This window comes from Anastrepha obliqua, chromosome 5, assembly GCF_027943255.1.
Source record: "Anastrepha obliqua isolate idAnaObli1 chromosome 5, idAnaObli1_1.0, whole genome shotgun sequence".
NCBI classification, from domain to species: Eukaryota; Metazoa; Arthropoda; class Insecta; order Diptera; family Tephritidae; genus Anastrepha; species Anastrepha obliqua.
Genome location: NC_072896.1, coordinates 15,836,605 through 15,861,974, shown reverse-complemented (window position 1 = coordinate 15,861,974; position 25,370 = coordinate 15,836,605). Strand labels below are relative to the sequence as shown.

At 40.3% G+C, this 25,370-nt stretch overlaps 1 protein-coding gene and 2 long non-coding RNA genes across 6 annotated transcripts; all 3 read right to left on the bottom strand.

The window, feature by feature from the left end:
* Positions 1–1,309: 1,309 nt before the first annotated feature.
* LOC129248561 (uncharacterized) lies at positions 1,310–1,805 on the bottom strand. Its single transcript, XR_008582627.1, has 2 exons — positions 1,675–1,805; positions 1,310–1,612 (listed from the first exon to the last, which is right to left on the bottom strand). It is a non-coding gene; the product is annotated as an uncharacterized LOC129248561 (long non-coding RNA).
* Positions 1,806–5,513: 3,708 nt separating this feature from the next.
* On the bottom strand, positions 5,514–5,931 carry LOC129247452 (uncharacterized). Its single transcript, XR_008582557.1, has 2 exons — positions 5,800–5,931; positions 5,514–5,712 (listed from the first exon to the last, which is right to left on the bottom strand). It is a non-coding gene; the product is annotated as an uncharacterized LOC129247452 (long non-coding RNA).
* A 3,797-nt stretch (positions 5,932–9,728) lies between these two features.
* LOC129247450 (keratin-associated protein 5-1-like) lies at positions 9,729–17,386 on the bottom strand. Of its 4 annotated transcripts, XM_054886583.1 has the most exons (5): positions 17,283–17,386; positions 17,069–17,209; positions 16,094–16,778; positions 10,164–10,665; positions 9,729–9,976 (listed from the first exon to the last, which is right to left on the bottom strand). In XM_054886583.1, the coding sequence occupies exons 2-4, from the start codon at positions 17,183–17,185 to the stop codon at positions 10,316–10,318; spliced, it is 1,152 nt and encodes a 383-aa protein (XP_054742558.1). In that variant the 5' UTR covers positions 17,186–17,209; positions 17,283–17,386; the 3' UTR covers positions 9,729–9,976; positions 10,164–10,315. The 4 variants fall into 4 exon arrangements, with proteins under 4 accessions (XP_054742558.1, XP_054742557.1, XP_054742555.1 ...); XM_054886582.1 differs by lacking the exons at positions 9,729–9,976; positions 10,164–10,665; positions 16,094–16,778 and adding exons at positions 14,012–14,417; positions 14,960–15,437 and having other exon boundaries at positions 17,283–17,385; XM_054886580.1 differs by lacking the exons at positions 9,729–9,976; positions 10,164–10,665 and adding an exon at positions 15,355–15,437 and having other exon boundaries at positions 16,010–16,778.
* Between the last annotated feature and the right edge of the window lie 7,984 nt (positions 17,387–25,370).

The window sequence follows — 25,370 nt, the reverse complement described above, 5'->3', positions numbered from 1 at the left end:
TTCAGAGTGAGTACCATTAAACATTTGAGATTTCGTTCTTTACCGCTACCATCGGCAGATTGGCCCACTTCATCCCCAGAAGAACAATCAGCTTTTCAAACCATGGTTAGCCATGCTCAGTGCGCTTAGGAGCAAGAATATAAGAGACTGCCAAAGACGTTATATTCTGTGCACATTTCACCGTCTGCTTACCTTTCCATCTACTTGCAAGGTAATGGTATGAGCATGCCTGAGATGAAGACAGATGCATTAATTCAGTGTTGAATTCGTTCATGAGTTTTATAATAAAAAGTACTTTAAATATGTATAAGGATAAGTCGTGATTGAACGAAGCTTGAGGAAATCACTGATTAAACCCAAGTTGGCCCAGAGAAGATGTCTTCTCAACTGTCCCAGTTGGGTTGAAAAATCGAAAAGGGGTAGTCCATGTTTAGAGCAAGGCTTTGAGCTTGGATCACCTTCAGTTATATGATGGGCTTTAGCTTAAAGTCTGAAATCGACAATTAAAAATTTCGTATTTCTTTTCATTTTTATCGGCTTATAGATGGGTTGGCATCTTTTCATAAGAAAAGCGTAGAAGTGCGCCGTGGATGAAATTCTACTTTCCAACTGAGCTATCAGCTCTATTTACCTTAATATTTTTGTAGGCACGCCTATCAGGAAATTTCTACATTGTTTACATACACTTGAAACTTACGTGACTGAAAATGGACTCGTCTTTTAGCTCATTGTTATCTCAATTGCTTCCCTTTAAAAAACATTTAAAGTCTCGGTGGATATAAAATTATCTTAGAAAGGGGAAACTGAGTCTACGTTGGCGGGTCAGTGACCAAAAAATCTCGCATTGGAATTTTACTAGTCACTATTTACGACGCTATATTGTGGCATATGTAACTCTAGTAGATTCACGTGGAGTATCGCTTTCAATTTGTGGCGCGTCTCTTGAGTTCTTTCTGCAATTGAATGTACCTACAGTTGTACGAACCCTTCGAAAAGCAGTTGGAGTATATGCAGACGTGAGCCGTCATTCACAAATCGTTCCGCTTCAAAGCATCTAAAGGTGCTTCGAGGCTGAAAGAATTGCTTCCGAAGGAAAACTTTTCGAAAGAGCTGTGCCACAAATAAACATTCTCCAGCTTTCCTCTTCGAGCACCACTAACCGCTCAACTCTTTCCCGGGCCAGTTGGATCCATGCCACTAAAACAACGTGAAATCATAAATAGTCACAGATTGTAACTCCTGTAAGATGCACCACAATTCACGGGTTTCATCCTAAACAAATTCGAAATTTTTTAGACCTCTGTAGTGCTTTTACAAATTTTTTACTTTATTTTTAACTTAAAATTTCTAAATCCAAAAGCATTTTAAATTCTATTAAAAACAATTCTGGCCGTTTGCGCCGTTGCATTATTTCTCAAGCGGCTACCTAGCAGCAACACTTGGGTGGCGTATTGTAGCAATGTGCCTTGCAAGGGCATGGCCAGCTACAGCAGAAGTCTGTTCGCTTCAGATATCGGCAAGGGCAGACACAAGGCGAGCAGCAGCAAGGACCACAGCCAGGGCTACAGCCAGAACACATTTTGCTATTTTTGTTGATTACTTAGAAAGTGCGCTAAAATTTATGGAAAGGGGTTTATAATTATTTAACGGTAATTTCGATTTTGTATTACTCACTTTTTAGTGCTTTTGAAAAAAGTCAGACAGCAAATTTTGCTTCATTTGATGAGCCGAAAATTTTTGAAATGAATAAAAAACAAGTTTTGAAAACTGAAAGAAGTTGATTATTTTGAAGGATTGAGCAGAGAAAACATGTTTGGGACAACATGAAGTCCTTCATCTACCTTTTAATAGAGGTGAATTTAGAAGAAAAAGTATGTAGATTCTCTTACGAAGTACCACTCGGCGCTTTAATGCTAGTATACACTCGTTGCATGTGGACACTACATTTATCATAGCGAATAGCTTTTGTTTGTACTGCAATGTGCCTTCCTCTTGTCAAGCCAACAGTCCACATTAGGCCATGATTCCTCCTATGATTCTGAACCCCTTATCCCATGTCGATGGTCGTTCGTGTTCGGCCCGTTTTTTATGAAATTACTGCGCGGTGCATATTTCATACCATTTGTTTATGATAAAATATTATTAAAATAAAAAATTTTGAAAAAATTTCTTCGGTTATGTTTAGTTAAAGCTTAGAAGATACCTTATGAATTTTTTCTAATTTTCTGTAGAAATAAGCGCCGACCCATTGACATGGGATTAAGGTGTTTTTTTAATTCTCTTACAGAACTGTCTGGCGTGGGGTTGGCATCAATACTACGTTTCATAAGAGCCACAAAATGGTTCCACGAAGGAAGATAAATGAGGTTCCCGTGTAGCACAGTGATATCACAACGGACCTGTAAGGTCTAAGTGAGTTGGTCGTGCAGACCGACTACCACCATAACCTAACCTAACCTAAGGTGCCAAATGGAATGACATGGGATTATAGTGAAGTCTCTGAGTTTCGAGCAGCTGGACCATTGCTTTAGTAAAGCGAATAAAGTCCTTAGAGCTGAACTCCATAGGAGCGCAAGGCATGAAGGTTATTTTACCGAACCATATTCCTTCAAAGCAATGGATCGCGTGATTATACCAACAAAAGCACCGAATTTCTGCTTACTACTTTGAGCTCTACTTCAGCTTCTTGGATCTAGAGAGCAACTATCAAAACCGTTCCTCAATGGTGAAAAGAAATTCAGCAGAAGTTTGGTTTAGTCGCTATATGGGGAGTCAAGGAGCATGTTAGACTGCCGCAGCTCTTCAAATTATGGGAGTAGATACAGTGCTTATCTTGCCTAAAACGGTTGAATACAGCATTGTGCGTTCTGAGCTGCACCCTATTGCCGGCTGTGGACCACTGTATTTCTCTACTAAACCAATTCTTTTAAGTGCTTCGGGGATTTTTCGTTTATTCGTGGCACTCACATAATTGTAATATAGAAGTAGTTGGACCCGCCAAGCTCGCTCAGTCTGTATATGTCCGCGCGACTTATCTTGAAGTTTATCTATACATCCGAGCAGGCCTTCATAGTTGCTTGCCTAACGGAAGTGATCTCATCTCCCGTTTTCTCCTTTGTAGTAGCTCCTCGCATCCTCAGAAACGGCGAACACTTCTGATTGAAAGGCAGTTGCAGAGTTTGAGTTCATTAGACACCCTTCCTTTACACACAACGATGGCTTAGAAAGACATCACGCGCCAACTGTCAGAGTGCCACACTGTTCGGTGAGTGATGACTCTTTTGTTTTTTTTTTGTTTTGTCGGGACAACTAGCAAGTGCAGCACTCAGCCATTAATTAAGTCCATTGTACTACACTTGGATTCCCTTTTAATTTTCTTTAAATCTACCGGATCTCCGAAGAAACCTGAGTAGATCTTGTGGTGCCAAGGAGCCAAGATGGTCGCTTCTTAACATATCAGTGCCAAAGACCTCAAACCTGATTCGAGCGAAAGCGGGGCAAACACACAGGAAGTGGTCCGCCGTGTCATACTCCTCTTCACAAGCTGGACAGAGTACACTGTCTGAGATGCCCAACTTTCCAAGTGCTTTGCCCACAGAAAGTGGCCCGTCAACAGTCCAACCAGCCGTATGCACTCCCCTCTGCTTAATGACAGAAGGGTTTGCGACAGTCGATCGGATATGGCAGGTAACATCTGTTTAGTCCATCTGCAGCCTCTCTCAGCCAGCCAAGCTCGCTTGTGGGTGGTAGTTACCCATTTGCTAACCGTGGCTGTGATGGCTGCAGAAGGGAGTGGCAAAACGGGCTCTGGGCCAAAGAAGTTGGCCTCAGAACCCATCTTAGCTAAGGAGTCAGAGGTCTAGTTACCCGCGATACCCACGTGTCCCGGGACCTATGTTAGCATCAGGCTATTATGTCTACCGACATAGTTCAGCCTGGATTTACAGGACTTGACTACCCCTGATGTGGTTGGAGGGCTGTCTAAGGTCATAAGCGCAGCTTGGCTGTCGCTGCAGACACATATAGATCTGCCTCTCCATCGTTTTTCCACAACAAAGTCCATCGCTTCTTGAATTGCATACACCTCCGCTTGAAACACAGATGCATGCATTCCAAGAGCAAAGTGCAGTTTTGTCCCGCTAGATTCGACGTAGGCCCCAGAGCCGGAGCCATGCTCGGTCCTGGAGCCATCCGCAAAAATGCAAAAACAGTGTTTGCCGGGCTCGTTTTCTGAGTCTTCCCACAACTGAGCCTCTAGACCAGAGTTCCCCAAACTTTTTTGTGTCGTAGACCCCTTGCCATGTTTTTCCGTGTTGGGTAGACCCCCTACTTACCTGATATTGATTTCCTGTAAATTTCTAACTGTAGTGAAGTTTAGTACTAAAAACTTAAAGTAAAAACACATGTTAATTTATACATTTATTAATTGAATATTAATATAATTGAATTTAAATTAAAACTACTCAAAATAAAATTTTGTATCTGTTATGTAAAATATATTGTACGTAACAGAAAATAAACTATAAATAAAATAACATAAGCAATAAGTCAATATTTTTGGTGAGAAGGATGAACCTGATGCATTAATAATAAATTATCAGCATTTGGCGTCAATTTTGTAAGGGTTAATCTTAGGGTAAGGGTTTCTTTTTTTCGTTAGGAGATTGGTAACAGCGCTGAACCCCTTTTCCAGTAGGTATGACTATGGAAAACAAATTAAAAATTTCCTCGCTATATTCCATAATACGGGATAAGTAACGGGTATGTTGTTTTGCAGCCAGAATTGCTGATATCCGTTCTTACACTTGACGTTTCCCCCAAATTTTTTTTTCGCTGACGCAGACCCCTTGCAGGTTGTCATAGACCCCCAGGGGTCGATATAGACCACTTTGGGAATCACTGCTCTAGACTGAAACCTTCCCCAAAAGGTTAGCCCCGCTGGCTGAGTAGCCACAGTTTCCTTCCTTTTCGGTACCAGCCTGCTAATAAAAGTATACTTTCCTAGAAAGCTGTGGAGCGATAATAATTTTGATCCATATTCAACTGATCACGCCCTTATATCGGCCAAGCTGAAATAAGGTCATATAAGGAAGTGACTTTGCATAGGCTCCATTGAAGTATTATTGAGCTCAAATACAAATAAATACAAATCTCCATGCGCTCTTATTTCTAAACTTCGCCAGAAAATAACTGGCGAGAAGTTGGCTTTAGTTGGGATATTTCATGGCTTATAGCAACTTATAGGCTGCTCGATTACTCTGAATTTGTTTACTTTCTCCCTCCTGGAAGTATCTCAAGACTCTCTACAATACATCACTTAAAACGATTACGGAGCATTCAATCCAAACAATCTTCAGCTTCGCCGTATGCGAGCACTCCAGGCGAAAGTCGTGTGAAACCAAATCTACATTATTCGCAGTTTATACTTACTTGTAGAAGTCTGGACGAATTCAAATGAGTTCACTTACCCGAATTACCTCAACCATTAAATTCCAATTTTCAAAGTCACACAGTTTGAATGAAAAACTATATTTTAATAAAAGTAATTACACTTTTATTAAAAATAAAAAAGAAAAATGTAGCCGAAAGAAGTCGAATATAGGAGATTAGTTCGTGGCTGCACGGAATTCTCTTTCAGTCCTCTTTATGTAGACTAAATGACCATCATTGGAAGGCCTTTTCCTTAAAAGCTCGTATTAGAAGCACTTTAAACTGAAAAGAAAAAAAGCAACCAGTTAATATTACCATGCAAAAATTCAAGCTGACTGTAAGTATGTACATAAATTAAATTGCGCTCACTTAATTTCAACGCTTAGCGCTCTGTGCCAATTAACCGTTTTAACAATTGCTCTTTAAATCCCAGAGGATGAATTTGGACTGAAAAGAGGAAGCAGAAGCTTTATCGCCTTCTACTGTTCTGCCTTTTTCGCTGTACGCCTAGCAAGGGCCACAGCAGGGTCCACAAGGGCCACATGGCCCACAAGGTCCGCAAGGGCCGCAGCAGGGTCCACAAGGACCACAACATGGTCCGCATGGTCCGCACGGACCGCAGCACGGACTAAAGCAGGGGCCACAGGGACCACAGCACGGGCTACAACAGGGACCGCAGCACATTTTGAGTTTTTTCGAACTTCTAAAAAAAGCAAAAGGAAATATTAATAAATTATTAATTGGCCAAATAGTTGCAAATTTACTCACCTTCGGTAATATTCTAAAGAGGAACAGAAAATTTGGTAGCTATTTGTATGCCGAAAAAATATTTTTGAATGGAAAATGTTGAAGAATTTTTTTGAAAGTATTTTCTTAAATGTCAAAGGCTTTTTGATTTACTCAGTTTTTGCATTTCGAAAGGTGGTGTTTTTAAAAACAAGTAGCACTACCTCCATCAGCTAAAGGCAAATATCCGAAATACGAAAAGAGAGGAGCACCTCATTCAATTGTCAGCGGCACTCATAATCGGAAGCGTGCCATTTCATCTTCTTTTATAGGCTTTTCTACCACTCCGCAGATGCCCCAACAGTTATTGTATTTACTTACACTTCAACGACTTATGGATGAGACTTGGGAGAAACTTGTAATCCATTGGAATCTGGATTACTACGTATTTTATGTGGAATTAATTATGACCTTCGAAGAGGGAGACCATTTCACCGTTATAATCCAATCTGTAGACATAGGGCTCCGGTCATCATTATCGATCTTACGATAATCTCACGCGATTTGGGAGCCTTCTATAAAACGTCGATGTAAAAACTTAAAAAGAAAATAAAATAATATATCCGTATATTTGGCGCGAATATCATTTGTCGAATGTTTATTCTCTAAATCGTGATGTCCGTCTTAAAGTTGCGGACACTCTAGTACTCGTAAAAACTTTGAGTTCATCCCCATGCTGTTGGATCATTGTGCACCCTCGCTAGTTCCGAGCGGAACTTTGCCCATGCATATTCCCTCAAGGGAGGTGTTGGTGGGGTAGTATTCTGCGAGGAGCTGCACATCAAGCTCAAATTTAGGCATCCGAACCACTGTAGTGTTTTTCAAGTGGAAGTAGCCGGAAGCAGTAGATTGCTTGCTTACTTCTGTAATTACTTTAAAGGATGTAAATATCTACACCGTTAGCCAAGCGGCAATTAGGGCCTTGAGCTTGCTGTTTGAGCGTTTGAAATTAGTCATGGAATGGCTGACTTCTCTCTTGATGGGATCCAAATACTTCGATATTAGACTCATTTGGATTTTCGGTCACAGCGGCGTAGAGGGAACTGCTGCACTGATGAGCTGGCTAGACAGCGGATCCTGTAGATGGTTTCATCGCAAAATGAGGGGGTTGGGGTTTCCTTGAGAACCCGTGGTCTACTCCTGGAAAGATGGGCCACGCGTCAACTGAGCGGGCGCTAGATTAGTGCGTAAATGTGCAAAGTGGAAAAATCCTTCTGGCAACGGGTAGATGGGGTCGCTCGAGGGATGATGAAATGCACTCTGAGGGAGGGATAACCACTATAAAAAAAATCGTTACCATTTGATGTTTAATGTTAGCTGCGCATATGGAACTCGGGATCAACCGATCTTTCAGTTTATTTCGGTTCTAAATATCAGCTGTGGAATCTGTGGAATAATTTTTAGATTGATGGCTAAATTTTGTTATAGATTCCTGAAAATAGTATTAGAATTTGAACTCTATTTATGCACAATATTTTAAGTAAGAGCGCTTCTAACCAGAAAATGGAAACCTTAGCCCACTGTAAAAAAATTGTGATGATATGGAGCTAAACCATCTTAAGGTTGGACTTCTATGCATGGATCTACGATAGAACTGCGTCTAGGGACTACAAGAATCAGAATTCTCACCTAGAATGCTCACTTAGTAGCAAATACCAAGAAGGCGACGAGGGATTTTTTCGCCTCCACAAATAGTTTTGGTAAAACATGAGGTCTGCCCTCCAGAAGAACTTACTGGTTCTTTACCACTATTGTAAAACCAATACTCCCTATGCTCCCTTAATATGCCTAAAACTAGGCAAAGAACTGCAACAGGAAAATTAAATGCCAATTCTTCGGCATAGCTGAGGCGATAAGAATCTGAATCATTGTTGCATTCAGTGCCCCTAGGAGAACACATTTGGCTCCTTGGCACCACAAATTGTATTCAGATTTCTTCGGAAGTCGGGTAGATTTAAAGAAAATTAAAAGGGAATCCGAGTGCAGTACAATGGACGTTATTGTGTCTTTGTACCGACAAAAAAAGAGAACACACCCCTTCCCTATCATGATACTCGTACACAAGGGCACTACCATAAGAGTACTAAGGCTAAAATATATTTATATTTTTTTTTATCCCAAAGTATTTCAAACTCAGATCCACGAGAATGCGACCGAGAATTCCTACGAGGAGGTACTACTTCGAAATGCATCTGTATTTTGTTAGACAGCCAGGCAACCCCATGAGCACTGCAGTAACATCTAAACTCAATAATATCTAAACTCGTTGAGGAGTGCTTCTCTGTGCTGAAGGAGCATGGAAAACCGTCTTGCTAAACTGGGTACCAGGAAGTGAAGCTCAATCCGGCAACGCATACCTTGACAGTCTAGTGAAATTAAGCGCTACATCAAAGTCCCATGAACGGGAACCCTTTTGCGGGCTAACCAAAGCCCATTAAGGAAATTATCACGGACTGGGAGAACACCGAATTCATACGACACTGCATGGACAATCCAAGCCAGAGGTAGGCAAAGCAATTTAGCCTTCTTTCTAGAGAAGCAGCAACAGGTTCTTAAATCTGGAAAGACAAACTACGAATTCGTATTGGATTCTGTGCAGAGCACTATCGTCTGCGTCCCCATTTCATTTCTCTGCGAATGTGCAGCTCTCGCAAGACGAAGGCTCACTCACATATGAGGTGCGACTTTGACTCCATAGGTAGTTTATTATTATTATTAGAAGGCCATTACGCACTGCGACCAGAGCTGTTCTATTGTGAAAGGCCTATTTTAATATATATCCCTAGAGTTTTAGGCTTTTTAAAAATTTTAGCACAATTTTAGGTTTGTTGTTCCAAAGATTGCATGGAGATACTACGATACCACCAAGGTGATGAAGTCTCTGTCTGCCCAACGCAGGACATTCACAAAGCACATGTTCCGAGCTTTCTATGTCCATTTCGCAAAAGCGGCAGACATTTTTCTCAGATAGACCAATATTATTTAGATGATACCTCAGGTTGCAGTGACCTGTAAGATATCTTGTCAAAAGACGCAGATCTACTCTGTTTAGTGAGAGAAGCTTGTCAGATATTCCTCTGTTGGGATTTAGGAATAGTTTGGCTTGACGCTGACCGGCACAGTTTAGCCAGTGTGCAGCAAGTTTTCTTTCTTCCCATTTCCTTAGGAATTCATTAATGTGGCCTTTTGTGAGTCCACAGAAAGGCTCAGGACCAGTAAGTTGCATATTTGCTCCTTGTTTTGCAAGGTCATCAGCCATTTCATTTCCCTCATGTCCTTCATGTCCTGGAATAGTATTAGTTTAAGATGGCGGTCCGTCTGTACGACCAACTCACTTAGACCTTATAGATCCGCTGTGATAATACTGTGCAACACGGTAACCTCATTTAGTTTTCTTCATAAAACCATTTTGTGGTTCTTATGAAGCGCAGGATTGGTCCCATCCTTACGCCACGATCAATAGATAATAAGAAATAACAAATCCGAGGAATGCTTAAGTAGTGAAACAAAAGTTAACGTTAAATGAAGAAAAGAAACCATCATTTATTTCTTTATTGACATTTGCATTTTCAAGGAGTTTGTTCGTTTTCTCTGTGTTTTTTTAACTCCACTACTAGCATACCACATCAGTTGGAGAGCTTCTAACATAGTCGCTTGCACAAGGAGTATTTGCATAAGTCTTGCAATCCGTTCCGCTTGACACACAGACAGGTACAATGTATCCCGCACAGTATACCGCGTGGACGATCAGGTGTTGGTCCTGAAATGAATCGAAAAAAATTGCAAGTTAGCACTCCGTCCATGGGAAAGAGAGTTGGCACATATGTATGTATGTCAACCACCAGCATGATGCCGTTCGCAAAGCCAATATCAAGGTGGGTTTCACGTACTCGGAATCCACCTTGATAGTTTTGCGCGCATCAAGGTAAATTCGTCATGAAACTCACCTTGATAATGGCGAGTCGTCACTAATAGTTGGGCTAATTGGTTAATGGTTTCGCAAAATTTCACTTCAATTACAAAAAAATGTCTCTTCCGATAGTTTTTAAAAATTAAATTACTCGCAGTCGAGACTAGCAATATATATATGTACGTATATTTAACATGACGGGCCACAAGGATTGCAGGGTGGAGATGGTCCACATGGCGCACATGGTACTTGTGGACCGCACGGCCCGCACGGGCCACATTGAGTATTCCACGGTGTTGGCGCACATGGATAACAGGTGCCACACTCAGGCGCTTCATAGGGACATCCGGGCATGCATGAACAGCACGGTCCACACGGTCCGCAAGGACCACGTGGGCCACAAGGACCACAACGACGTCCCCATGGTCCACAACTACGTCCACACGGATCACACGGTGGTGGTACATATGGTCCTGAAGGCATTGTCAAACCACAAGGTCCACAATTTGGTATAGAACAGGGGCCGCAAGGTCCGCACGGGTTGCATGGTCCACATGGTGAGCAGGGGCTACCGCAAGGTCCACATGGGCCACATGGGCCACATGGTCCGCAAGGCCCGCAACAAGGATAGCATGGATCGCACATTTTGAGTTGATTTTTTCCGAGTTTCTGTGAAATATGCAAGCAAACGAGATAGTGGAGTTCAATAGGATGCTGCATTAAGAAATGCTACTTACTTTAAAGTTGCCTTAAGAGAAAAGTTCACAGAAAATTTGGAAGTGTTTTGTTGAAAAATTTTGAACTGAATGAAAAATTGTGAAGGAAAGAAATTTTCTGATTACATTTTATATGTTGATTTTGATCGTATTGCTGGATTGAGCAGGTAACTACTTGAAAACTCCAGAACTTAATTCTGCGAACGCAGACGTATTCTGCTTATAACTTTGAGTTCCTGCAATATTTCACCCCAATTGCATATCGGAATTGTATCCTAACTTTCAGCTTACAACAACTTTTTATTATACCAATCACTGAATTCTAATAGCGGTCGCTCCTCGGAAGGCAATGGCGAATCTCCAAGTGGCTACGAGGCGGCCGCCGTAACCGAATGGGTTGGTGCGTGACTACCATTTGGAAGTGTGAAGGCTCGAATCTCCGTACATGAAGCACCAAATGATAAAAAAAAGTGTTTTGTAATAGCGGTCGCCCCTCGGCAGGCAATAGCGAACCTCCGAGTATATTTTTGCCACGAAAAAGCTCCTCATAAAAAATCATCTGTCGACTTAAAATTGTAGGTCCCCCCATTTTGTTAAACAACATTGACACGCAGTCCTTAAATAGAAAGAGGAATTCGGCCAGACACCCACGAAAGATGTATACGCCAATTATTATTATTATTATCATTAAGGAAGAAACTATGAGGCTATTCGGATGAAGATAATATTTCTATAAGATTATTTTGAAGCCATTGCCTCGCTTGCACGGTATTTTTCCCCATCAAGAAGCAGTGTAAAATTAAAACACGGAACTTTCATTGAGCCATTGTTTTGAATATAACAAAAGTAGTGTCACTCTTAGCACAATAACTCACGAACTAATGAATAGAAATTTTAGCAGCTGCCTTTTTAAGGTTAGTACTAACTGAAAGAGAGGTGAATGCAATAAAACCAGTGCCATCTAAATATTTGTTAGACATGGTACTTTCAGCCCATGTGTTATGCTTTTACCTTCTCCACAGAATGCACTGTGCCAATAGACGAGCTTCATTCACTTTTCCTATAACAAAACTTCGAGTGCCAAGCTGCTTAGTCTTATCGATTGCTGCTCACAAACATTAGCGAGCTGAAAGATAATGAAATGTGCGTTTCCACGACTACTGTTTTTCATGCGAAGTTCTTTGTCATAATGGAAACAGTGGAAATCATATCCAAACGAGGGTTCGAGAACGTAAAAATTAAAATACTTTCGCACAACCAATCGGTTCTCAAAGCCTTGAATAGCTTCACATTCAAGTCAAAAGTCCTAATAGAATGTAACAATGCATTCAACAAACTGGCCACTCATAATCAGGTCTCACTGATTTGGGTACCAGAACATGAGGGACACGAAGGGAACGAGAAGGCAGACTTTTATGCCACAAAAGGGGCAGAAGGGCTATTTATTGGGCCAACCCCATTTTTCGGATTTAACAAAAATAATATAAAACAGGAAACCACAAAATGGATCCAAACTAAAATCAGTGAACACTGGAACGGCACAAGCGGCCTTAATCACTCCAAAGAGTTTTTGAAATTCAATGCCAACAGAGCAAAATCTGCTCTCAGAGGGGCTCAGACTACCTGTGGAGCACTTGCAGGTCTCTTTGCCTGTGGTTTCAGGTTCTGCTGTGATGAAGAGTAGTCTATGGAACACTTAATCATCAACTGTGAGGCATTAGGTCACAGGAGACACAGAATCCTGGGCTCATAGCTACTAGAGGAGGAAGACCTACAATTGCTTGCAATTGATTTTCCTCTTTCATTCGAAAAAAATGGCGGGTGAAGCGCATCGAGAGCTACAAAAAGTTTATGGAGATGTTGCTTTAAGTGAAACAACGTGCTGAGATTGGTTCCGTCGCTTCAAAGATGGTGATTTTAATGTTGACGACCGTCCGTGTGAAGTAAGGCCGAAAACCATCGAAGACGCTGAATCGGAGGTATTGCTCAATGAGGATCCATGTCAAACGCAAGAAGAGCTTGCTTCAGTATTAGGAGTTACCCGCCAATCCATTTCTACATTTCCAAGCGATTGCATGCTTTGGGAATGATTCAGAAACAGGGGACTTGGGTTCCTTATGCGTTAAAACCAAGGGATGTTGAACGTCATTTTTTCGCCTGTGAACAACTGCTCCAGCGGAAAAAAAGGAAGGGTTTTCTTCATGGCATCGTGACCGTGATGAAAAATGGATTTATTACAGCAATCCAAAGAAAAGAAAGTCATGGGGACTGCCCGGTCATGCTTCTACGTTGTCGCCTCGGCCGAATATTCATGCTTCGAAGGTTATACTATGTATTTTCTGGGAACAAATTTGCCTTATTTATTATGAACTGTTAAAACTAAGCGAAACCATCACTGGGGATCGGTATCGACTTTAATTGATGCGATTGAGCAGAGCACTGCGCGAGCAGCGGGTGCAGTACGCGGAGAGGCATGAAAAAGAGATTCTACAGCATGACAACACTCGGCCTCACGTTGCCAAACGCGTTAAAACCTACCTGGAAACACTGAAATGGGAAATCCTACCCCACCCGCCATATTCTCCAGATATTGCGTCGTCCGATTATCACCTGTTCCGCTCGATGGCACATGGTCTAGCTGATCAGCAGTTCCATTCGTATGAAGACATCAAAAATGGCTTGATCTGTGGATAGCCTCAAAAGATGAACAGTTTTACCGGGACGGTATACGAGATCTACCAGAAAAACGGGAAAAAGTAGTAGCCAGCGATGGGTAATATTTTCAATGATTCACTTGGAACCATTTTTAGAACTTAGTTGTATTGTCATCAAAAAAAAAAGAAACAGCGAGAACTTAGTTGCACATCTAATAAATAATTATAATTAAGTAATTAGGGGCGTACAATAGATCAATCTGGTCGCAGTGCATAAAGGCCTTAGCCTCACCCCTACAACCAGTACCATTCCACGACAGTCGGTTCTACTTACGTTGCTTGAACGACACGGATTTAAGGACTCTCATTTCAGAAGCACAAAACAACAGCAACCATGAAACGCGCTGAAAACCCATTCTAAACACTCCCTTCCCCTTTTACTCAGAAAACAAATGTGCTTGCCCTCTGAATACCTTTCCTCCTCTTCAAATATCTATCAAGAACATCGCAATCAATTAGAGTTTTCATAAAAGTAGCCATTATAAAGCCTTTATTACAAAAAGAAATACTAACAATTTTGAAAGTTTGTCAAAGTACTTTTACGTGGAAAGGATGTCTCGTAGAGATAATTTTATGAAACTCCTCACTCAATTTTTTTCTTATTGCTCTCTTTTTGTTTCTAACGTTTTTTGTTTTTTAGTTGCATTCATATTTGAGTTTCGCGCTTTCTTTTCTCTGTGTTGTGTAATTTTTCACTGTACTGGACTGTAGAGTCCCAATCGCTTCCATTTCGTTGCATTCCGTTCTGTAGTAGGATCCCTTCGCACCAACAAAGACTCTTGTCGTCATCCTTATATCCTTATTCTTCAGCCGTAGAAGTAATCTGCCTTAACTTCCATACACAGAATATTTAAAAACCACCTGCGAGATAAAAGAAAGAGAAGAGAGAGGATGCGCATTAATAGATTACTACAACAACTACTACGAAGAAACACAGCGTATGGAAGAGAAATTTCTATAGATTTTATTTATTGTAGCCGAAAAATTTTGATTTTCATTAAAAAGTTGAATCGAATTTAAAACAACCGCCTTGTAGTTACACGCATTTTCATCAGATTATTCCAAAGGCAATAGGTACTGTTTCGAATAATTCTGCTGCGATTAACGCCATCTGCTGAACGGAATCCCAGTACGAGTACGACGGAACAGCGTTAATTTTATTTTACTTCCTTGAACAGGGAATAGAACTTTAAATATTTCAGTGAAAAAGCGGTTAGCAGAACTTCTTGAGTTCTTAATGAAAGAATTGACAAAATGGACCGGACAGACAGGACTGTAGTCATACTTTGAAGAGCGCAAAGTTTGTCTAAACTCCAGAAGTATCTGCAAGATGGCTCAACCATCTTTTGCACCTAACAACCTGTATTTACAATTACACACACACACTACTCGGAGTTACTTACATGGATATGAAGGCGGTGTATTATTACAATTCCACACACACGGATTTGGTACGCCAGCTTCCACAACCGGTGGACAACAGCCTGGTGCGGGTGGGCATGATATTGGAGCCGGTGCTCCGCATGGCGGATTCGATGCCCCACAACAAGGAGTATCACAACACGGGGAACATGACGGGCCACAAGGTTCGCAAGGTCCACAGGGTCCACATGGTGGACCGCATGGTGGACAACAGCCACCGCAAGCTCGCGCACACATTTCCTTGCAACGCTGCCGTTTGTTACTTACACCCATCGTTATGTTGGCATAGCGGAGCGGAAACGACGCTGGACAGCAATTGGGAACGGGGAAGCACATGCAAGCGGCTCGACCCTGGCAAAGCGATCGTGGACATCTATCTTGCAAGCCATTTCTCTTGATACAATCGCAAGTAGTGTACATAATTCCACAACGCAATTCGCGACTACGACAGGCTCTAGGCTAAAATGTGTTCAATGAGGGGAAAGAGAAATAAAAAAAACAAGTGGAAGTGTGTGCATGTGCGGGGAAGAGAAGATAACAAAGCGTACTCATTAGACTGGTGGTGGTGAGCATACTGTAATCGTGACCTCGTCTGGCGCAAACCATATCAAGGTGGGTTTCACGATTTAGAATCCACCTTGATTGGTTTGCGCGCATCAAGGTAAATCCGACATGAAACTCACCTTGATAATGGCTACGTAATCGAGATCTTGATCCAATTTAAAAAATTCTTATATAGTACATAGATGTGTAGATGATGTCGGTATATGAAATAGTTTCGGTTGCACTTATATCTAAATTTCCTTTTCTTAAAAACATTCGTCTTAAAACTACTACAATTTGTGTGGTTTTCGTGTTATTGAACAATAATGGGCCAAAGGGCGTGCAAAGTGATTATGGTCCACCAGGTGCGTTTGCCGTTGGCGGGCATAGAAATGCCGTTTCATCATCGGCCGCCTCGTATGGACCAACCGGCATTGTTGGACCAGAACCACCTCCTCCACCGGGACCAGCGCAGCCGGGTGGCATACCACAAGGTCCACATGGTGCACAATTTGGTACGAAGCAAGTAGTACCGCAAGGTCCACATGGTCCGCAAGGTCCACATGGTCCACATGGTCCACAAGGTCCACATGGTCCGCAAGGGCCACAAGGTCCGCAAGGACCACATGGTCCGCAAGGTCCGCGACACGGCGAGCAAGGTCCACAAGGGCCGCAAGGGCCTGACGGCTTGCACGGGAAACATCCGCTGGGTTCGCAGATAGGATATTGATTTGTTGAAAAGCATGGCAATGGACCGCACGGTCCACACGGTGAACATGGTCCAATGGGGCATGGCGGACAGGCTACGCTCGGCTTATAGTTTATCGGTCCGGTTGGATAGCAGCAATATTCACGCGGTGGCGGTATATCAATTGTTTGTGGCTTCGGTTGGCATAATATCGCTTGGCACACTTCACGCGGCTCGCAAATACGTTTCGGATAGCAAACCACATAGGGATCTGGCACCATCGAAGGGTAGTAGATGACCCTCGGCTCTCGCACCATCTGCGAGACCCAAGTTAATTTGGGTACTTTTATGACACGCGTAGTATCCACAACTTTCGGTATGGTTATCTGTCTGCAACGGTTAACAACCATCGGTTCCGGCACGATCTTCTCATTGAAAACGACACGTTTGCGACAGATGAGCCGCGGCGGTTGTTGCACTGTCATGCATTTCGGACAGGGCGGTGGTATACGTGGCGCACACTGTGGCAAAGCGTCCAAATGGGCGCCTGTGTAACATTTTGGCGAGCACTGTGCGCGCACAATCAGAAGATCCATTGGCAGTTTGAGGTTAATTCCGAATTTGTGGAGATTTTCATGTGATTCGCAAGTGATTTTCCGTTTCAATTTCAACATGGATATTGTGGTAGCCATTTATTTGTTGTTCCAATTTTTTGAAATTTTAATAATTTTTTTGCCGTTGTCATTTGGGTTGTTGGGTGGAAGAGCGGAAATGTGAAATTTCTGTTTGCTACATACATTCGAGGCAAATCATATGCGAAATAGTGTTGCGGCGAGTTGACTACAACGCCGCTACTTACCTCAAACGGTGCACAGCATGGATCGCAGGGACTACAGGGTCCGCAAGGCCCACACGGGCCGCATGGGCCGCAAGGCGAGGGACACGGTCCGCAGGGAGAGCAGCAAGGGTCGCACATTTTGAGACGTGTTTTTGTAAATTTCTGCAAACGAAGGGAAACAAACATTATTTGAAGGCCGCTATAAGCCAAGGATAATCCAACTTTATGTACTTACTTTTTAACTTTTTAAGGAAAATAAGTTCACTTGAAATTTAGATACAGCTAAAGGGCGTAAAATTTAGAAATGAATGAAAATTTTTTGATTAAATATTTTGAAGGCTAATTTATTTTGCCATGGCTACAGAGACCAAAAGGTCAGAGTGTTTTTTTGAGTAGGTGGCTGGGTGTTGCATGAAGTATGTCATAGGGCGATAGGGATGTGACTCGGCAAATTTTTCGAATTTTTTTGTGCCACAAATAGAGGGGCCTACAGTTTTAAGCTGACTCCGATCGGCAGATTTTTTTTCATGAGCAGCTTTTTCATGGCAGAAATACACTTAGAGGTTGGCCATTGCCTGTTGAGGGGCGACCGCTAGTGGAAAAAATTATTATATAGTATTTAATATCTTTTAAAAAAGTTTTTTGCCATTTGCCGTTCGTAGTCGGCTTGAAACTGTGGGTCTCTCCATTTGTGGCACAACATCAAGACGCATGCAAAAGAAAAGAAGGAGGAGCTCGGCCAACGAACTAACATAAGTGTGCGCGCCAATTGTTGTTTCCTTTTTTTATTTAGTAAAATATATCTGGAATATATCTACTCTAAGTGTACAGACAGGATGACTCGATGTCGTGTGACTTCTTAAACCTGATGTTGGATCGTAAGAGTTGGATGATATCGATACCATCGGCCTTAATAACCGCGCTGTTAGTTCTGCCTTCTCCAAACTGGATAAAGAGGCAAAGCGAATGGGTTTGGTGATGAACGAGGACAAAACGAAGTATCTCCTGTCTTTAAACAAACAGTCGGCGCACTTGCGTATCGGAACCCACGTCACTGTAGACAGTTATAATTTCGAGGTTGTAAAAGACTTCGTTTATTTAGGAACCAGCATTAACACCGATAACAATGTCAACCTTGAAATCCAACGGAGAATCTCTCTTGCCAACAAGTGCTACTTTGGACTAAGTAGGCAACTGGGTAGTAAAGTCCTCCCTTGACGAACAAAACTAACACTCTACAAGACTCTCATCAAGCCCGTCCTAACGTATGGCGCAGAAGCTTGGACGATGACAACATCCGATGAAGCGACGCTTGGAGTGTTCGAGAGAAAGATTCTGGATAAGATTTTTGGACCTTTGAACGTTGCCAACGGCGAATATCGCAGGCGATGGAATGATTAACTGTATGAGCTTTACGACGACATAGACATAAAGATCCAGCGGCTACGTTGGCTGAGTCATGTCGTCCGAATGGATACAAACGCTTCGGCTTTGAAAGATGGGAAGGCCTCGTCTGCGTTGAAAAGATCAGGTGGAGAACTTCTTGGCTTCGCTTGGGGTGTCCAACTGATGCCGGTTAGCACGAGAAAGAAACGACTGGCGCGCTTTGTTAATCTCGGCCAAAATCGCGTAAATGGTTATAGCGCCAATTAGGAAGAAGAAGAGTTCAGTTAATTCGAATAAAAGTTCAGGAAGTAGAGCTTTGACTGCTTCCGTTAAATGGTCCAGATTGACCGAGTGCGTCACTAACGTTTTAACATTTTTTTTTCAAAACTCTATTTTTGAAATAGTTTCGCGTGATTTTGCACACTTCATCAATTTTCAACAAAGAGTTTCTGGTGCTTGAGTAGAAAGACTTTTTAACACAACAAATTTTAAAAATTGGCGCGAATCATATTTAAAACACACAAATCCGTCAAAAATTTAAATTTTAGTTTTTTTCTTCGTCCAAGTACGATTTACGAGGTGTTTTCAAAAAATATTGCGAATTTTGTGTTTTCTCAAAAATTATTTATTTATTCATTAATATCTATTTTGTCCATGCATTTATGCACTTGTGCCAACGTTTTCTCCAATTTTCGAAGCTCTTCAAAACATCATATTTTTTCTTGTTCAGCTCCTCCTTCGGTGACGTTTTTATCTCGTCAATCGTAGCGTAGCGTCGTCCTTTCATGGGCTTCTTCAGTTTCGGGAACAAGAAAAAGTCACAGGGGGCCAGATCTGGGGAATACGGTGACTGTGGCATCATTATTGTGTTGTTTTTGGCCAAAAAGTCGAGCACAAGCAAAGATGTGTGAGCAGAGGCGTTATCGTGATGCAAGAGCCAATTTTTGTTCTTCCACAAATCAAGGTGTTTCTGGCGGATTGCTTCGCACAAATCGCGCATAACTTGCAGGTAATATTCCTTATTGACCGTTTTACCCTGTGGCAAGAACTCATGATGCACAACGCCCCTGCAATCGAAGAAAACGGTAAGCAAAACTTTTACATTCGACCGAACTTGGCGCGCTTTTTTTGGGCTTGGTTCGTGTGGCAGCTTCCACTGAGATGATTGAGCTTTGGTTTCCACGTCATAACCATAAATCCACAATTCGTCACCAGTTATGACCCTCTGAAGCAAGTTTGGGTCTACGCGACAGAGTTCAACATCTCATTAGCAATATTCATGCGATGCTGCTTTTGGTCGAAATTGAGCAGTTTTGGTACGAATTTTGCGGTGACCCGTCTCATGCCCAAATCATTGAAAAAAATCGAATGGCACGAGCCAATCGATATGTCTAGGTCCTCAGCACCTGCTCTAAGGGTGACTCGACGATTGGCCAATACCATTTTCTTCACTTCATCAATTTTTTCGTGTGTTGTTGAAGTGCTCGGGCGTCCGGCACGCTTTTCGTCATTCACATCTTCTCGGCCTTCTGAGAACATTTTGTACCACCGATAAACGTTGCTTTGGCCCAAAGTAGCTTCTCCGTATGACACAGTCAACATTCGGAAAGCATCCGCTGAACATTCAAAATGGCTTGGAAATGGAACTCGTCGGCATAAGTGAGAGACATGAGTACCAACATATCGCCATAAAAAAATTTCGAAATTCGAATATACGTAACCTGCGAAAATTCAAAATTCGCGACACTTTTTGAACACACCTCGTATACGCTCATTTATCCAGTAGCAGAAATTATTTGTTTTAATTTTGATATTTATTCATTTCTTTATATAAACATTCAATTCTGGGTTATTCTTTAGTGCAAATTTAACCTCCCCTGCTACCTACATAAGATTCAAGCGACCAACCTTGAAGGATTTAACTGGGTACAAAAATTCAACATAATTAAATCCGCACGGCCAGACTGTCCTTTAGAGCGCCGTTGATCATCATAAAACGCCATTCATTTGACTCTCTTGAGTCTGTGGCCTGGCGCGAGAATATTCACCACACTTATCAAAAGCCCAACTAAAAGTCGCTCTTTTCAATTGATCGCCACTGAGATCGCTTGTCTAATGCCAGAGCTTCTTGCTTGCCACATCAAATATCGTTGGCTCAGTTCGTGTTCGTCTGCCGTTGGTAATAGTTTGTGAGTTCGGGAAAAAAATATTTTGTGCAGAACAGTGGATGTATGAAGGAGTAGCTGATTGAGGTTAGGTGATAAGCTGATGTGATTGAGAAAATTCATTTCGCAAGAGATCTAAGCACAAATTCAGTATAAATCTTAAGAAAACATATACCTGTGGATAAATATAAATAAAATTAAATGAAAAAAGTGTTAAAAGCGTGAAAGAAGACTGAGAAATGAGAGAAATTTGCCATTAAACCGATGAGCGAGGATAATGAGGGCAACCGGAAGTGACGTTACTGTTTCGAAATAACAGTGAAGCGGTGCAAGTTTTCAAGTTGGAGTGTTTTAAAAACGTGCTGTGATGATAACTGTGTTGTGATTCGAAAAAATACACAAAAATAATAACGATTTTTAATGAAAATATTTCACATTACACATTTTGTGAATTTGGTCAAAAAAAAGCACTACGAATCTATGGGTTACGTACCCTTCCTTTCAATAGACAGTTTAGTTATTTAAATATGTATGCTTAGTATTTTTCTACAAAGTATTAAAAAAAGACACCACTTCCGCTAAGAATCCTAAATATTTTTTCAAAAATACCGAATTATTCTCAAATAAACTTTCTTTGCCTCTGCATTCGCTGGCGCTGTGAGTGAGTTCTTTGTGATAAAGACTTCTATTTCGCTAATAAAAAGTTCATAATGTTATCAATCCAACTAAATGAAAGACGAGAAACTAAAATTAATATTCAGCGGCGCTCCATCGTCTTCACCGCATCCGCTTTTCTGCGGGGCTGACTGTTGTGGTGGTGGAACCATTCGCGCACTTGAAGTGCGTACAAATAAAAATTCGGTGCTGCTTATCAGCTGGCTTAGTGTATGCGAGGATGTGTAGTGCTGCGAACAGCTGACGACATACATACACACATACATAGAATTAAATCTTATTGTATTATATATGTACTAGTATATATGTCAGTTGGTTGCCGGCCGGTTTCATAAGCGCTGCAGAGTCTTATCAAATGAACTAAAAATTGCGCTCCGGTTGTATTTATTTTTAAATTCTTTAACCTACTGTCAAACCTGACTTTTTGTAGTTTTGTCGTTTTAAGTCGCGTGCCAATGTGGTGAGCTGCGATGGCGGCTTCGTATTTACAGTTCGATTTCGACCTTAACTTAGGTCAGTGTTTTGAAATGATAAGCTGTAATTCTTATCAGGAAGTGAGAAAAACTGTGTCAGTGGCGTCAAGTGAATACGACAGTCAAAGCTGTTTGTGCATACGCTCGTATGTATGTATGTATGCATTCTGTGCATGAAATTCCCACGCTTATCGGTGGCGAAATGCAGCTGCGGCAAAGAAAGTTACTTAAATAAAATGGAATAAAATAAAATAAACCAAAATAAAATAAGATATATTAAAATTAAGTAAATTTAGTAAAATAAATGAAAATGCATAAAATTAGCCAAAATGAAACAAAATAAAATAAAATTAAGTGAATTAAAATTAAGTAAAATTAGTAAAATATATGACAATAAAATGAAACAAAAAAAAAGATAAAATAAAATAAAATTAATTGTAATAAAATTAAGTTATCCAAGACAAAAACGAAAAAAATAGAAATAAAAATAAAAATATTAGTGAAATTAAAGACATATCTACACAAAAAACATAAATATATCATAAAAAAATTAAGTCAATAAAACAAATTGAAATTAATGAACGGCAAATTGTATTAAATTAAAGTAGAAAATCAAATAAAGTACGAAAAAGGCAATTAAAATACAAAAAGTTAAAAAAATAAATAAAATAAGAAAAGAGTTAATTAAAAAGGAAAACGGTACCAGATGAAAAATAATTAAAGCAAAATAAAATAAAAAGAATAAATTAAAACTAAATAAATTTGATTAAATAAAATATAAGTTTTTGCCTTACTTTGGCTTACCAAGAAAATAAAAATAAAAACTTAGCCAAATTAACTATTCAAAACAAATAAAATAGAAGAAAAAATAAAACAAATCCAAATAAAAGGTAAAAAAATAAATAATAAGAAAATCAAATATAATCAAATAAAGTAAGATAAATTAAAATTTAGTCAGCCAAAATAACAAAAACAAAATAAAAATAAGAGCGAAATAAAAAATTAATAAAAAGCAACAAAAAATAAGATTAAAATAAATAAAGCAAATCGAATTAAAAAAGTAAAAAAAATAAACAACTTAAAAAGTAAAAACAAGAAAATAAAAATAAAAATTTAAGCAAAATAAAAAATTAGCTATACAAAAAAAATAAAATGCAAGAAAAAATGAAACAAATCAAAATAAAAGTAAAAAAGAATTAATAAGAAAATAAAATAAAATAAAATAAAATAAAATAAAATAAAATAAAATAAAATAAAATAAAATAAGATAGGTTGAAATTTAGTCAGCCAAAATAACAAAAACCAAATAAAAATAAAAGCGAAATAAAAAATAAATAGAATGCAACAAAAAATACAAAAATAAAATTAAAATAAATAAAGCAAATCGAATTAAAAAAGTAAATAAATAAAGAACTTCACAGATAAAATAGAGTTAGCCTGATATTTTGGCTCAGAGAAAATAAAAGAATATCCAAACAAAAAAAAAAAAAAAAAAACAAAAACAAAAAAAAAAAACAAACATAAGTAAACCATTTTTAAAAATAAAATTAAATAAAACAGAATACCACAAATATTTGGGAAATAAATTCAATAAAATAAAATAAAATAAGGTATATAAATCTAAATACAATCAAAATAAGAGAGAACCAAGAAAAAACAGAAGTTGAACATTACCCAAAAATTGAAATAAAAGTGAAACAGAAAAACTAAAATAAAGGGTGATCAATTTAAAGGTATTGGGGTTTGAATTCAAAAAAACAAGTATCATAAAAGCATATGGCCTCGATAAGACTCTTCAATCGTATACGGTTTTGTGTTGTTGTTTTTGCACCGTCCCATGAGATGTCGGCATCTGCTAGTTCGCGCAGCATCGATCATCTTCAAGTGCTTTTTGGTTGACCGCGACCTATGCTCCCTTGCGGGTTCCAGTCCAGTGCCATTCCCGTGATGCTATCTGGTGGTATTCTCAATGCATGGTCTGTCCATCGTCACTTACTGCGTTTGATTTGCCTAAGGATGGGTTCCTCGTTCGTAAATCTCCACAGTGCGTCATTACTGATGGTGTTTGGCCAGAATATTCTGCAGATGATGCGGTGGCATTTGTTTTTGAAGGATATTAGCATTTGTGTGATGGTGTTGGAGACCAGCCATATTTCGCTTCCGTACAACAAGACTGACTTCTCGCATGGGCCGAATACTCGTAGTTTAGTGCGCCTAGAGAATTGCGAACTCCTCCACAATGTATGCATTCGCCCGAATGTCGCTCTTGCTTCGCTTAGCCTGCAGTTGGCATCTTCATCTGTTCCACCATCTGCCGTGATGATGCAGCCGAGACTTTTTAAAGATAATCCTTTCCAAATGTTGGCCGCAACTGCGCCATAATTCGGTCATCCCTAAACACAATTTTGAATAACTCGCTGGAGGACTCCGGCCGGTATCTCTTGAATAACTTTAGTATTGTTGACTTCCAATACCTCAATCGAAGCTGGTTGATCCACAAAGCATTTAGACTTTGCAAACCCTCACAATTAAAAGTACAAAGGTGTGATATCACACAATCTTGGTGGCCAATCCACTGGTCCGAGACGAGAGATAAATTGCGTATCAAAACGATGATGTAGTAAATCCATTGCTTCACGTGCTGCATGGCAAATAGCGCCGTCCGCCGTCTTGTTGGCACCAAATGTTGTGAAGATCCCTGGTTTCAATTTCTGGCATCGGCATCAACATTTATTTTACCATGCCGCGATAGCGTTCGTAATTCACTGTTACATTGGCGCCAGTCTCGCCTTTGAAGAAATATGGGCCGATTATTCCTCTAGCACATAGCCTGCCCATCACGGCTGTTTTCATTGGATATAAGGGGAGTTATTGAATGACTTCGGGTTGCCCTTCAGTTCAAATATAACAATTGTGTTCATTGAATTTGTCATTAAGCCAAAAATGGGCCTCATTGCTGACCGGTTATGTACACAAAATGTTGGCCAGAGCGCGCGATGTAAACTTTTCACAGAGCATCGATTCTGGTAATACAATTGTACGATTTGTAAAAATTGTTGAGGCGTAATTCTTTCCATTAAAAAATGTCAATAAATACTTAAAAAAAGTATGTATTTAGTTTGACAGTAGTCACGCATATTCTGTTAAAAAATCCCTAATGGAAAAAGTACCTCCGATCTGACCACCCTTTACATGCATTAATGAGTATTTTTCACTGGTTCTCTGTATACACCTTAATATCGAGAAGTTAATGAAGTCATGGCGGCTGCCGTAGCCGAATGGGTTGATGTGTGATTACCATTCAGAATTCGCAGATAGAACGTTGGTTCGAATCTCGGTGAAACCAAATTAAGAAAATCATTTTTCTAATAGCGGTCGCCCCTCGGTAGGCAATGGCAAACCTCCGAGTGTATTTCTGCCATGAAAAAGCTCCTCATAAAAATATCTGCCGTTCGGAGTCGGCTTGAAACTATAGGTCCCGCCATTTGTGGAACAACATCAAGACGCACACCACAAATAGGAGGAGGAGCTCGGCCAAACACCTAACAGAAGTGTACGCGCCAATTATTTATTTTTTTTTTATTTTTTTAATGAAGGCACATTTTGAAACTTTCAAGCATTACT

Excerpts from the sequence above, each read along its gene's own strand:
- LOC129247450 (XM_054886583.1), bottom strand. The coding sequence starts at position 17,185 with ATGTGCGACCCTTGCTGCTCTCCCTGCGGACCGTGTCCCTCGCCTTGC. Across the intron at positions 16,779-17,068 it reads CATGCTGTGCACCGTTTGAG|TGCTCGCCAAAATGTTACAC; the intron begins GTAAGTAGCGGC and ends GTGCGCGCACAG. Across the intron at positions 10,666-16,093 it reads ATGTGGACCTTGTGGACCAT|CGTGCGGACCTTGCGGCCCC; the intron begins GTGGACCATGTG and ends GACCATGCAACC.